Below are 13,600 nucleotides of genomic sequence, written 5' to 3' on the forward strand. Positions count from 1 at the left end.
CCGCAGCGGGCCGGGGGCGCCGAGAACCGGAGCGCAGGGGACCCTCAGGCCTCCGGGGCCGCACACCGGCTCCGCACACGCCAGCGTAGCGCCCCCGAAACGCGCCTGGCCTCCAGCTCAGCGTTGAGCAGAGGGCGGCCTCTAACCCGGACTTGGACACTTGTAAACCTTGGAGCAGCATCGCACGTCGTGTTCCACGAACGACTGTTGCTGACTCATAGGGAGAGTTCCCAGGACTCCTGCCCAGGGCCAGCAAACCTCTCAGTGGGCTCCCCGCAGAGTCCAGGGCAGCCACGGACCAGGGGTCACAGGCTCTTGTGTGGTCACCCACCTAGGGACCTTAAAACCAAAGTCCCCTTGGACTCCAGCCCCTTGGAGCTGGCCCGACTCCTCGCCTTGGTGTATTCCTGTATCTTTAAGAATTTTCCACAATTTGTAGTGATTCACACAAAGGCTTTGGCTTAGTCTATAAAGCAGAAGTAGATGTTTTTCTGTAACTCTCTTGCTTTTTCTATGATCCAACTGATGTCAGCAATTTGATCTCTGGTTCCTCTGCCATTTGTAAATCCAACTTGAACATCTGAAAGTTCTCGGTTCGTGTACTATTGAAGCCTGGCTTGGAGAATTTTGAGTATTACTTTGCCAGTGTGTGCTGCTGCTGCTAAGTCACTTCAGTCGTGTCCGACTCTGTGTGACCCCATAGACAGCAGCCACCAGGCTCCCCTGTCCCTGGGATTCTCCAGGCAAGAACACCGGAGTGGGTTGCCATTTCCTTCTCCAATGCAAGAAAGCAAAAAGTGAAAGTGAAGTCATTTAGTCATGTCCGACTTAGTGACCCCGTGGACTGCAGCCTACCAGGCTCCCCTGTCCCTGGGATTTTCCAGGCAAGAACACTGGAGTGGGTGCCACTGCCTTTGCCAGTGTGTGGATGAGTGCAATTGTGCGGTAGTTTGAACATTCTTTGGCATTGCCTTTCTTTGGGATTAGAATGAAAACTGACCTTTTCTAGTCCTGTGGCCACTGCTGAGTGGTCCAAATTTGCTGGCATATTGAGTGCAGCACTTTCACAGTATTATGTTTTAGGATTTGAAATGGCTCAACTGGAATTCCATCACCTCCACTAGCTTTGTTCATAGTGATGATTCCTAAGGCCCGCTTGACTTTGCATTCCAGGATGACTGGCTGTAGGTGAGTGATCACATTATCGTGGTTATCTGGGCCGCGAGGATCTTTTTTTGCATAAGATGTCAGTTGTCCCCCACACTCATGTATAAATTCAACGCACTGTTAATCAAAGCCCCAACGAGACTATTTTTTTTTTAAGAAATTGACAAACTTATTCTAAAATTTAAATGGAACCAGAAAGGGTCTAAAATAGCCAAGACAATCTCTTCAAAAAATAATTGCCTTAATTCATTTATGCATCTGCCGTGCGGGTCTTTGCTGCTGCTCGGGCTTGTCTCCAGTTGTGCTGAGCGGGGGCTGTGCTCTGGTTCGGTGCACCGGCTTCTCATCGTTCTCTTGTTGAGAAGCTGGGGCTCTAGGGCTCTCAGGCCTCAGGAGTCGTGACTCCCAAGCTCTAGAGCGCAGGCTCAGTAGTTGCGGTGCGGAGACGTACTTGCTCCACGGCGTGTGTAATCTTCCCTGATCAGGGGTCAACCAGGTCTCCTGCTTTGGTAGGTGAGTTCTTTGCCTCTGAGCCACCAGGAAAACCCTAAAGTAGCCAAGACCATCTTGATGAAAAAAGGAAAGTTGGAGGGCCTGCACTCTGTGATTTCAGGACTTATTTATTACAAAGCTGCAGAAATCCGGACAGCGTGGTTTGCTGTAGGGACAGACCAAGCGGTCAGTGGAACTCAATAAAGAGTCCAGGAATAGGCCAGCACAAAGGCAATCAATTGACTTTACACGAAGCTGCCAATGCAATTCCATGGGGAAACGGAAACGCTTTAAACGCACAGGGCGGAACATCTCCTCCTCCGCCTGTGTCTGTACGGAATGAGCCCTGGCTGCTGCCTCACAGATTGCAAATTAATTCAAGGTGGAACATAAGCCTTGATGTGAAAACTAAAGTTATCCAGCTTCCAGAGTTAGGATATTTAATTTCTCAGATAGTCAAATGTTTCTAGATAAGAAACAAAAACCATGCTCCATAAAAAAAAATAGATTACATTAAACTTCATTAAAATTAACATTATCTGCTGGCTGAAAGGCAATTTCAGTAAATAGTAAAGCCAAGCAGATTGGGAGGAAAATATCACAAAACATGTTTCTGGGAAAAGGTTTGTGTCCAGAGTATACGAAGAACTTAAAAGAACTTGGGCAAGTCAACGATGAAAAGATGAACGGCAATTTAAACAGAAGCAAACCATTTAAACAGCCAATTTACATTGTGCATGAGTCCTGGAGGAGGGCATGGCAACCCACTCCAGTAGTCTTGCCTGGAGAATCTCACGGACAGAGGAGCCTGGAAGGCTACAGTCCATAGGGTTATATAGGTCAGAGTCAGACATGAGGGAAGTGACTTAGCAAGCTCGCACACCGTGTTTGCATATGGATAGCCAATCATCACATGCAGAGACGCTCAATGTCACGAGTCAGGTGAAAAGTAAACTTAAAGCACATACACGAAAACGGCTAAAACTGAAAAGGCGCAACGTTGGGAACTGGAACTGTCTCCTGCTGGTGGGATTAGATGTTGGGACAGTCACTTTGAAAAGCAGTTGAGCAGTTTCTGATAAAGTTAACCCTCCTCTCCCAACATCTCACATGTACGGATGTGAGAATCCGACAATAAAGAAAGCTGAGCGCTGAAGAATGGATGCTTTTGAGCTGTGGTGCTGGAGAAGCCTCTTGAGAGTCCCTTGGACTGCAAGGAGATCCAACCAATCCATCCTAAAGAAGATCAGTCCTGGGAGTTCATTGGAAGGGCTGATGCTGAAGCTGAAACTCCAATACTTTGGCCACTTGATGAGAAGAGCCGACTCATTGGAAAAGGCCCTGATGCTGGGAGGGATTGGGGGCAGGAGGAGAAGGGGACAACAGAGGATGAGATGGCTGGACGGCATCACTGACTCAGTGGAAGTGAGTTTGAACAAACTCTGGGAGATGGTGAGGGACTGGGAGGCCAGGTGTGCTGTAGTTCATGGGGTCGCAAAGAGTCAGGCATGACCGAGCGACTGAACAACCCAACGCCCCAGCCTTGACCCAGCACCTCTGTCCCAGACACACTCCCAGAGGACTGAGCACTGGGGCACAGCAGTGCTCGGCGGGGACGTCCAACTGGAAAGAGCCCCAACACCCGCCTCAGCAGGACGGATGGACAAGCCATGTGCTGGCAACACGAGGGATGGCCTGCTGACTGACGGACTGTGAGGACCTCGCCTGCTTGTTTGACGGGAGAAGCCAGGTGAGAACGTCCATGTGTCGTGTGGGTCCACCTGATGGACAGACCGGGTGGAAGGCAGGGCTCCCTCATTTCCAGAAGCTTCTGCTCTTCTATGGTTCCTGTAATTCCTTTTATTTCTTAGCCGTTTCCCTGTTGTAATTTCTTACCTTCCATATTTGTCATTTTGCTTTTTTCTTTAAAAAGAAAGTAGTCAGCTAGTAGAATTATCTGTGTTATTTTGTGAACAACCATATTCTGCATTTATATATCGGTTCTACTGTCGTAAAGATTTCTAACTTTTTAATTTTTCCTTTATTATTTCTTCTTTCTGCTTTCTTTTACTGTTATCTTGTCTAAACAATACAGCTTGTAGATTATTCTTTCTTTCTTTTGTAATTAATACAACTTTTTCATTGAGTGAAAGAGTCTTTGATGCTTCGCTCTTTCTCTTCCCCACTTCCCTCCCCCCACTGGTAACCACTGACTGGTTCTCTTTATCTGTGAGTCTGTCTCTCATATACATTTGCTTGTTTTCTTCTTTAGACTCCACACAGAAGTGATATCACACAGTATTTGTCTTTCTCTGATATTCCACTTAGCATATTGTTGCCAATGGCAAAAATGTCATTCTTTTTTATGGCCAGTATTCCATTGTGGGCTTCCCCGGCGGTGCTAGTGGTGAAGGCCCCGCCTGCCAAATGCAGGAGATGTATGAGACATGGGTTCGATCCTTGAATCGGGAAGATCCCCTGGAGGAGGGCATCGCAACCCACTCTGGTATTCTTGCCTGGAGAATCCCATGCACAGGGGAGCCTGGCGGGCTCCAGTCCAGAGAGTCCGAAAAGAGTCTGACATGACTGAGCGAGTCAGCATGCACATCACAGGTGCAATGTCCCACAGTATATATAAACCGAATCTTTTTTATCCGTTCACCTGTCGACGGACACTTGCATTGCTCCCATGCAAGGCTGTTGTCAACAGAGCTGCTGTGAACGTCGGGGCACATGTATCTTTCTTTAAAATGCATCTCACACTTGCTTCTTCCTGAACCTATCATGCTTCATGTAAATGTAGAGAACTTCAATTTTTATTTTACTTTAAAAATATTTTTATTTGTTTGGCTGTGCCAGGCCTCAGTTGCGTTATTCAGGACCTTTAGTTGCGGCATTTGGGATCTTGCTCCCCGACCAGGGGTCAAACAGCGGCCCCCTGCATCTGGAGCGAGGAGTCTTAGCCGCTAGACTACCAGGGAAGTCCTGGGCTACATGTATGTTTTTGAATTAGGGTTTTTGTTTTTCTCAGATGGATACCCAGGAGTGGAATTACCAGATCATGTCATTCTACTTTTAGTTTTTAAGGCCAGACTCTTTCGCATGGCGACTGTGGCAGTTGACATTCCCAGCAAGAGCCCACCGAGATCCCCTTTTCTGCACGTCCTCCTAAGTGTCCGTTACCTGCGCTGTTTTTCTAACAGCCGTTCTGACAGGTGTGAACTGATATCTCACTATGGCTTAATTTTAATGAGACTTTTTGAAGACTTTTCACTGTGCTCTTTTTTTTTTTTTTTAACTGTTCTCTAGAAATTCTGTGCTCTGCTCCTAGCTCCTCCTTGGCTCCAGAGACGCTTTGCTGTTTTGGGGGTAAACACACTTTTTTCTCCTAGTTTGAGCGCAACATGATCAAGAAAGCCGAGGGTCCTGGTCTCCTTAGCAACCTGCTGGAGTGGGTGGCAGTCGTCCCGCCTCTGCTGTGAGCGCAGGGATTATCTGCGGGCTTAGCTGGTGAGAGTTAGGGGCAGGGTGCCGCTGTTCCACTACTGTGACCCCAGGAAGAAGAAAACTCTGCCCATGGTGACGTCACGCCCAGAGCACCTGCTCTCCACCCTGGGCGCCGTTTCCTCCCTCCCAACACCCACTTCCCAAATTAAACCCGGGGGGTGTCTCTAGGCAGACCTCCCGAGACACCGCTTGCATCCTTTCAGGGAGGCTTCACACTGGGGAGCAGGGGCCTCGCACACAATACACACACACACGCACGCACACACGCATGCACACAGCTGCCTGATTTCTTCAGCTGGAGCTGCTCGGACACCTGGACAGCAGTGCCCATCTGCTCGCAGCGTCGGCCACACTGGCGAGGTCTCAACTCTACCCTGAGTCCCAGGCTTCTTACTTTCAGGCTCATAGCATCTGTCAGAGGGAAGGCTCTCGAGCACCCACCTCAGGACCCGGGGGCCACCTCTGCCCAGCAGTGCCCTGGCCTCCAGCCTCACGACCCTGGAAGCTCCCCTGGAGAGTTTATCAAAATAACGATTATGTGGTTTGGGTGGATTCAGCCTCTATCGTTGTCATAGAAACTAACTATAGGTTGTATTACTGAATAATTTCAGGGGAACCGAGTGATGTCATTTTCTTACCAGTAAGCAGCCAACTATGGATAAAGCCCATCACTCTGGGTGGGGCACATATTTAATTGAAGAGTCCGTTTTTGAAACAGAATTAACAGGTGTTGGCTGCCCCCGATGAGGTCAAAATGCAGCTCAAAATCATCAGAGGTCAGTTCCAGTTGGACTGGGCAGTGTTCCTGAGCCCTGGTGGGTGGTTGATACTCCGCTGTTCTCTGGGCTGCTGAGATGAAAGAAGGCCCTTGGGTCCAGACAGGGTGGCTGGCCCCCACCCTGTGACAGACAGTCCGCACCCTCATCTCCAAAGCCCGTGGCCTGGGGTCAAGTTCCCAGTGACCCTGAGCCACCAGCTTTTCTTCTCTAGGTCCCCTGACCTGCCAAGAAGGGGGTCTCAGAACCCTCACATGACCCACCCCTGCTCCGACACAGCTCATGAGTGTGGACTTTGGCTACTAAGATTCTGGAAGTTTGCTGGAGAGGACCCAGCAGCTGGTAGGCACTGAGGAATAACAAAATCAGCTTTGGCCTTTGCTCCTTGAATCCCTGACTGTTCCTGGGTGACAAGAGAGTCTTTTGTTATTCACAACCAGCCCCTCCCAGCACAGCTGAGTCTGTGCCAGTGAGGTGACTCTGCTGGGGCCCCGAATAGCATCAGGACAGTCACCAGAAGGGCAAAGTGACCAGGGGGGAGAACCCCCAGCCCCCACCCTCGGACCTGGGGGAGGAGGGCGGGACTGGAGACAGGGTCAGAGCTCTCACATGGTGGGGTGGTGGTAGGAGGCGAGGCTGGGAGGCTCACGGCCCACCCCAACCCCCACCCCCACCCCCGCTGGCATCAACGTCTCTGTTACATGGGCACCTCACAGTCCACTAAAGGAAAAGGGGTAAGAGCATCCCTCGTACCTGGCAGGTCACAGAACAGAGGGTAACTGAAAGGTGTTTAAATGAGGTGTCAACTTGTTTCCCTCAGAGGATGGGGTCGTGCAGTCCCCGGGCCCTCAGAATTGAAGGGGTGACCATTTCCATGGGGCTGACTGGCCAGAGCACCAGCCACAAAGCCTGGCCCATCATCCAACATGGTTCCAGAAGCTTGGGTTGGGGCATGATTCATCTTTATGCAAGGGACACTGCGGGGAGCGAGCGCCTCTGGCAAAGGCCATGAGGAAGGAGGCTTGGCATACGCAAAGGCGGGATCAAGCCTCAGGAGTCTCCCTGGAAATTCTCGAGCAATCTACCCCCAAAGCCAGAGTCTGCCTACTTTCTGCTTTGTGCTTTCACCTACACCTCTGACTTTACGGGGGGCTGTCCCCCACAACCTCTCTGAAAAAAGAGTTAGCTTACAGCTCCAGGTAATAATTCCTGGGTGTGACAGTGTTTAACCTACAAACTCCTTTGGAAGTCCTCTAGCCTGCCTGAATAGGTTTTTCCGGCCACATGTGATTGTTCAGAGCCTCCCAACTGTGAGAGGCAGGAGATGTTCTAAACTGTCTAAACACAGATTCTTTTGAGTAGTTAAAAGATTGATTAGAAATTGTATTGGTGAAGGGATTTTCACTTGTTGGGCCAATGTTTGCTGCTAAGTTTCCATATCCCTTACCTGCTGTGTCCCTGGCAGTGTATTGATTAATATAGTTGGTGTAAGTAGTAGCTTTAATGTTTGTAACCTGGGACCCTTGAGTTAATTCTTTTTCTTGTTATAGCCCACCACACCTTTGCTCTGTAGGAATGCAACTTTATCTAATGCTTTTTGGAGGCTGGCGCCTGACTTGAGAATAATCACCTTTAGAGAAAAAGGCCTCCGGGCCAGAAGATGATGCAAATCACCTAAGCTTTTGCATATGATAAGTTTGCAGGAAGAAAGCCTGGCTTACTGCATGACTCTACCCCTTCCCCCATTATCCTCTATGCATAACTTAAGGTATAAAAACTACTTTGGAAAATAAAGTGCGGGCCTTGTTCACCGAAACTTGGTCTCACCATGTCGTTCTTTCTCTTACCTTCTGGCTGAATTATTCAGCCTCTTTTCTACACTGAATTTCCTCACTGAGCTATCCTTATTTCAGCCTCTTTTCTCCACTGAATTTTCCTACTGAGCTATCCTCATTCTATTACTCTTTATATCCTTAATTAACGTTTAATTAAGCAATTGTTTCATGATCTTCGCCGACGCCGTCCCCGCTTCGAATTCCCTGGATCAGCCGGGGCTGGTCCCCGGCAGGACACAAAGTAAGTAACTTTTTTTTATACTAATAAAGGTTATTCAAAAAGGGCCAAGTAATTAAAATGCAGTTTTGTCTTCAAATACAAGAATTCTGAGAATGAATTCCCCCAGACAGATTGTGGGGGGATTTATACAACGTCTATGACATGCAAATCTCTGGGCTTTCTTGTTCCTGGAGTCTTATACTGATATCCCACCTGCTGTATTTGGAGGCACTTGGAGGCGGAGCCCCCAGAGATGGGACATCATAAGAAGAGGGGGTGAGCTGGCACTTCCCTGATGGTGTAGTGGTTAAGACTCCAAAGGAGGCCTAGGTTTCATTCCTGGTGGGGGAACTAAGATCCTACAAAGTGAAGTGAGTGAAATTCGCTCAGTTGTGCCCGACTCTTTGCGACCCCATGGACTATACAGTCCATGGAGTTCTCCAGGCCAGAATACTGGAGTGGGTAGCCTTTCCCACAAGCCACTGGCAAACCGCTAGGTGGGAAGACCCTGATTCTCGATCAGTGATGCTTTCAAGGAAAGATCTTGATCAAAAGGGGAAAATGTGGAATTCGTTAAGGAATAGTCAACTAACCTTTGGCGTTAAGGCAGGCCCCTATGAGGCGCTCTCACACCCTCCTCGCAGGTCAATTTCCCTAACCGGAAGAGACATCTACCTACTGTCCCACAGGAAGAAGAAAACTTTCCTCTGGCTGCCCGCAGCAGCCCAGCCAATCAGAGACGGCAGCAGCTCAGCTAATCGGGAGATTCCAGGCTTTGCTCCTCCAGTGGACTCTGGCTATCAGAGCCCCGCCCAGATTTTTTCCCTATAAAAGCAAGTTCCCAGGGCTTGTTCTCTGGATTTGCCTGTGGTCGGCCCTTCTCTGTGTGTTCCGAATTATAGTTCCTCCACTGTTTTTAATATAGCTAATCTGGTGCTTGAAGTGGTATGTCTTTGTGTCTAATGGTATTGAGGATCTTTTCATTTGTTCTTTAGCTATCCGTGTACCTTCTTTGTTGAAATGTGTTGCCCACGTAAAAAATTACGTTATTATTAAATTACAGATCTTTTTATTCTGCACTTCCCTGGTGGCTCAGTTGGTAAAGAATCTGCCTGCAATGCGGGACACCTGGGTTCGATCCCTGGGTTGGGAAGATCCCCTGGGGAAGGGAAAGGCTACCCACTCCAGTATTCTGGCCTAGAGAATTCCATGGACTGTGTAGTCCATGGGGTCGCAAAGAGTCGGACACGACTGAGCGACTTTCATTTACTCACTTATTCCTCGTTTTCTGGTGAAAACAACTGGCTGTCATACTATTACAGCTGACAGAGGCTTCGTTAGCCTTGAGCTGCGCAGAGTCTGATTGCCCTGATGCATTTACTCAGGTTGACATGGTCAGGTTCCAGGAACTTGGTTTATCCAGGACAGGAAGCTTCTCATCCTCGTGGGGTTGTTATCACCAGGATTTTGCTAGAATGCTGCAGGGCATGGTCGGGGGCAGGGGGGGCGGGTGGCGGGCGGTGGTGAGGCTGGTGAAGATGGGTGTAGAGGTCCAGGCGGCTCCCCCCTCAACAGTGGATTTCTTGTGTCGCCTCAGGTGTATGGGTTTTTAACGCTAATGTTTCTTTTAAAAAATCATTTCAAAAAAGAGTGTGAAATTTGGCTTAATTTGAAAGTCTTCTAACTAGTGAAACCTAATTTAATTTCTATTTTTGAAAGGACTAAAAGGGGTAAGTATATGGAGTGGTTTGAAAGGCAACTTGAATCGGTGTGGAAGCCAGGGACGCCGGAGGCTCTGCCCGCACCGGGCCTTTGTACACTGTGGCGGCCTCCTTCCTTACCGAGTTCAGAACCGCCACCTCCCCTCCCCAACGGGGGTGCCTGGGCCCCGCTTCGGGCTGCAGCCGCACCGTTCTGCGGAGAGCAGCCCACGGACAGGCGCTGGTGGCCTGCAGACGTCCTGGCACAGCGGGCTCACTAGCTGGAGGCCGGCCCGCGAGAGCCCAATGACCGCCACGGCGGGAGCCCGCTCCGAACCCTGCGGGAGCCCCAGACCGCCGGCGCCGGGACCAGAGCCGCAGGGAACCGGGAGCTTCCCGCACTGATTAGCCGTCCCACCCCGCCTCAGGTTCAAGGAGGGACCCCGCCCAGCCGGGCTTCCCGTTGATTGGCTGAACGGGAGAAAGGCGGGCGCTGATTGGGTGGACAGGACGCCTCTCGCCGCGCGCCCGGTGGCCGCGCCTTCTTCCTCAGCCGCAGAACGGGGAGCGGAGGCGATTGGTGCGGACGCCGGCCCGCCGCGCCCCTCGACGTCACTCCCGGCGTGCCGCGCGCCGCACCTCCCCTCCGCCCGCTAAGGTTTTGGCCGGTCCAAGATGGCGGTGCAGGAGTCCGCCTCTCAGCTTTCCATGACCCCGAAGGTGCAGGAGTACCCGACCCTCAAGGTGGGGTCTGCGGCCGCGGCGCGCCTGCGCCTGTCAGGGGCCGCGGGCTGGGCGGCGACCGGGCGCGGGGGGCGGGGCCGAGGCCGGGGTCACAACAGAAACTTCCTTTCCCAGCCCGTCTCGTGAACAGGGGCGTGAGAACCCTGACACGGGCGTGCTGGCTGCCCCTGGACGGAGGCCCCCTGCCCGGGTCCCCGGGGGGTTCTGCAGGAGGGCGGGTGCGCTGCCCGAGGCCCGGGCCTCCTGAGGGACAGTGCCGCCAGCCTGCACCTGGCAGGGAGCTGGCGCGGGGCCCACACGCGGAGAGCCGTGTGGACGCCGGCCCCCAGGCCCCAGGCCCCAGACCCCCTTCGTGCGGGGGACCAAAGCAGCGAGGCCATGCCCGGGACAGCAGGCGGGGCTGCGGGGGAGGGTCCCGAGCGGCCTACCTAGGTCCCCGGCCGACTTGATGTCAATGTTGTCGAAGCCGCTGCCGATGCGCACGATTATCCGCAGAGCCTTGAACTTCTCCAGATCCTCCCTGGTCAGCGTGATGGTGTGGTACATCAGCGCGCCCACGGCCTCGTTCAGGACCTGCAGCGAGAGCAGCGTGGTGACCGGCGCTGCCCCGAGCAGCCCGCGCCCCTGTGGGCCCAATAGGCTGTCTGGGTGGGAGGCCACCCGGGTCCCCGCGTGAGCACCTGCCGTGACCCGAGGGTGACGGCGACCCAGCAGACCCGCCAAGGACACCTGCCGGGTCGACAGAGGGGACGGCGCTCGCCTGACTGACACAGGGAGGTGGGAAGGGGGCTGCCCTCTCCCTGGGCACTGGACGCCACAACAGATGGAAAACAAGGGCACTGGGAGGACCCGAGACCCCCAGAACCACCGATGGGGAGGGGAGCCATGCCGCCATGCATGACCCACTCCCCGAAGAGGAGCCGCCGCGGGGCAGTGCACACCGGTCCCCAGGTGGTGAACACACAGCAGTGAGCACGGCACCCTTTCACACCGGGAGGGGCACACGTGCTCACCCCTCACCGTCACCGTGCGGGCCGCTCCCCCGGAAGGGTCGGGAGCGGCTGCAGCCCGAGGCCTCTGTCCTGCGCACCGCGGACCTTGGGGGTGGCCTCCCCCGGCCCCGCACTGGGAGGGGCGTCAAGGCCGGGCACAGGTTTTATGCGCGCTCGGCCAAGAGGCTGGCCTGGCCAGTGCAGACCCCGCGAGGGGCCTGACAGCTCAGTCTCTGCCCCGCGGAGCGTGGCTGGGGCATCACCCCCCCCCCCCCCCCGCCCCGCTCCCCACACGTGGGGTCAGGATGCTTGCAGGGACGGGGTGTGCATGTCTCAGCGGGGCTGCCCCGGGTGAAACCCATGTGAGCAGGTAGCTGCCAGGGTCTCCTAAGAGCCTGGCGCACAGACCTCCCCACCCGCGGGGTCTGCTCGCGTTGCGCCCCACGCAAAGCCCCTACTCGCGCACGTGCACGGCCCCACCCACCCCACCGCTGGCTGAACCCGCGTTCTGTCAGCACCCGCCCACCAGTAAGACGTGCCTGGCTGGGGGTGGGGGGCCACAGCCCAGGACCAGGAACGAGGGTCTGCTCTGGATGTGCTCGGAACAGCCAGGAACCTACCAGCTCGACCTCTGGACCCAAGGGCGGGGCCCCGGAGCTGAGCCACCTGGACCCAACGCATCAGACTCCAGGACCTGCCGCAGCTGGGGACCCAGTTCACCCCTCCCTAATGGGCCGGTACAATCCGCGACATCTCAGAGGCCACGGGGAGCCCGCGGGAGCCTGCCCGCAGCTGGGGACCCGGTTTATTCCTCCCTAACGGGCCGGTACAATTCGCGACGTCTCAGAGGCCACCCTCCCCTCCGCACAGAGCATCCAGCGCTGACTCGGGGTCCCCGGGGGGCGGAGGCTGTTGGACTCGCGGGGCTGCACGGCGGAGGCAGCAGCTGGCCCGCAGTGGACATAGCGAGTGCGGGGTGCGGGCGCTGAGGGGGGACCCTGGGCAGAAGCCAGCAACCTCTCAGACGGCCAACGGCCCCGGGCTCATCTCTCCTATGATCACTGGGTGTCGAATGGAGCCAGACACAGGGCCCCCCAGAATGCAGTTCCTCGAGGGTGGCGTGGCCTTCCTTCTCGTCCTACTGGCCGAGGGGGCCCGGAGAACACAGCACAGGGGGAGAAAGGTCCAAGGCAGAGACAGCTGTCAGCAGGGCAGAGGGCCCAGGGCCTGGTCCTACACGTGCGGGCAGGTGCTGCCAGCCTGGCTCGGGCCCTCCCTGCTCAGAGGACCCAGGGATCCCAGCCCCAGGCACACGAATGGGCCAGCGGGACCACACTGAGTCCTGACAGCCGCCCCGGCCTCCTAGGAGGGGGTCAGAAACAGGCCTGGTGAGGACGGCGTGAGGCAGTGGGCCAGCATCAGAGGCAGAGGGATTACGGGGGCACGCAGGGTGGGCAGGGGCACAGAGCAGGGCACGTGGCCGGGGCGGGGTGGGTGGCGAGGCGGCAGGCTCAGCCGTCAGGTCCCTGGGAAGACCCCTCTTGCTGCCCTGTGCTGTGTGGGTGGGGCTGTGAGGAGGCCCCCAAGGCTGTGGGCAGGCTGCGTGTGGACAGAGGTCAGTGCCCACTGTGGGTGGGCGGGCAGGTGCTGGAACCGGAGAGGCGGACACATGGCTGCCAGCGTTGGGAGGGGAGGCCCCGCGTTTAGCCTGGTCAGGCCTGGACAGTGAGACACGTGTGGCCTTCGACTGAGACGGGGGTGTGTGTCGGGGGGCGGGCTGAGGCAGGTGGGATGGGAAGGGGTCCTGGGGCGTCCTGGGCCGTGAGGCAGCGCATGGCCCGGGGCCGTCTGGAAGGTTCTAAAGCTGGGAGACTGTGGCTCCCAGTGTGTCCACTGGTCCCCCTGAGGTGAGTGGGCGGCTCCCCACAAACCTCTTCAGGCTCTGGTCCTGCTGCTACCACCCCGGGAACGTCCGCCCACCAGCACCACCCACCCAGCACCTGGCGATTCCACCTCATGTGAGGTGCACGCCAGTGGGCACCATGATTTTAGCTTTAACTTTAGACAGCATATTAAAAAGCAGAAACATTAGTTTGCTGACAAAGGTCCATCTAGTCAAGGCTATGGTTTTCCCAGTGGTCGTGTATGGATGTGAGAGTTGGACTGT

The 13,600-nt window shown here is 54.6% G+C and overlaps 1 protein-coding gene across 1 annotated transcript in view; it reads left to right on the top strand.

Annotated features, from left to right (window-relative positions):
- The first annotated feature begins 10,109 nt into the window (after positions 1 to 10,109).
- POLN (DNA polymerase nu) overlaps positions 10,110 to 13,600 on the top strand; it is a 148,808-nt gene continuing 145,317 nt past the window's right edge. The window contains exon 1 of the mRNA XM_061421027.1: positions 10,110 to 10,441. Coding sequence (XP_061277011.1) covers positions 10,373 to 10,441 — 69 coding nt within the window. The 5' untranslated portion in view covers positions 10,110 to 10,372. The remainder of the gene's footprint in view (positions 10,442 to 13,600) is intronic.

This window comes from Bos javanicus, chromosome 6 (assembly GCF_032452875.1).
Source record: "Bos javanicus breed banteng chromosome 6, ARS-OSU_banteng_1.0, whole genome shotgun sequence".
NCBI classification, from domain to species: Eukaryota; Metazoa; Chordata; class Mammalia; order Artiodactyla; family Bovidae; genus Bos; species Bos javanicus.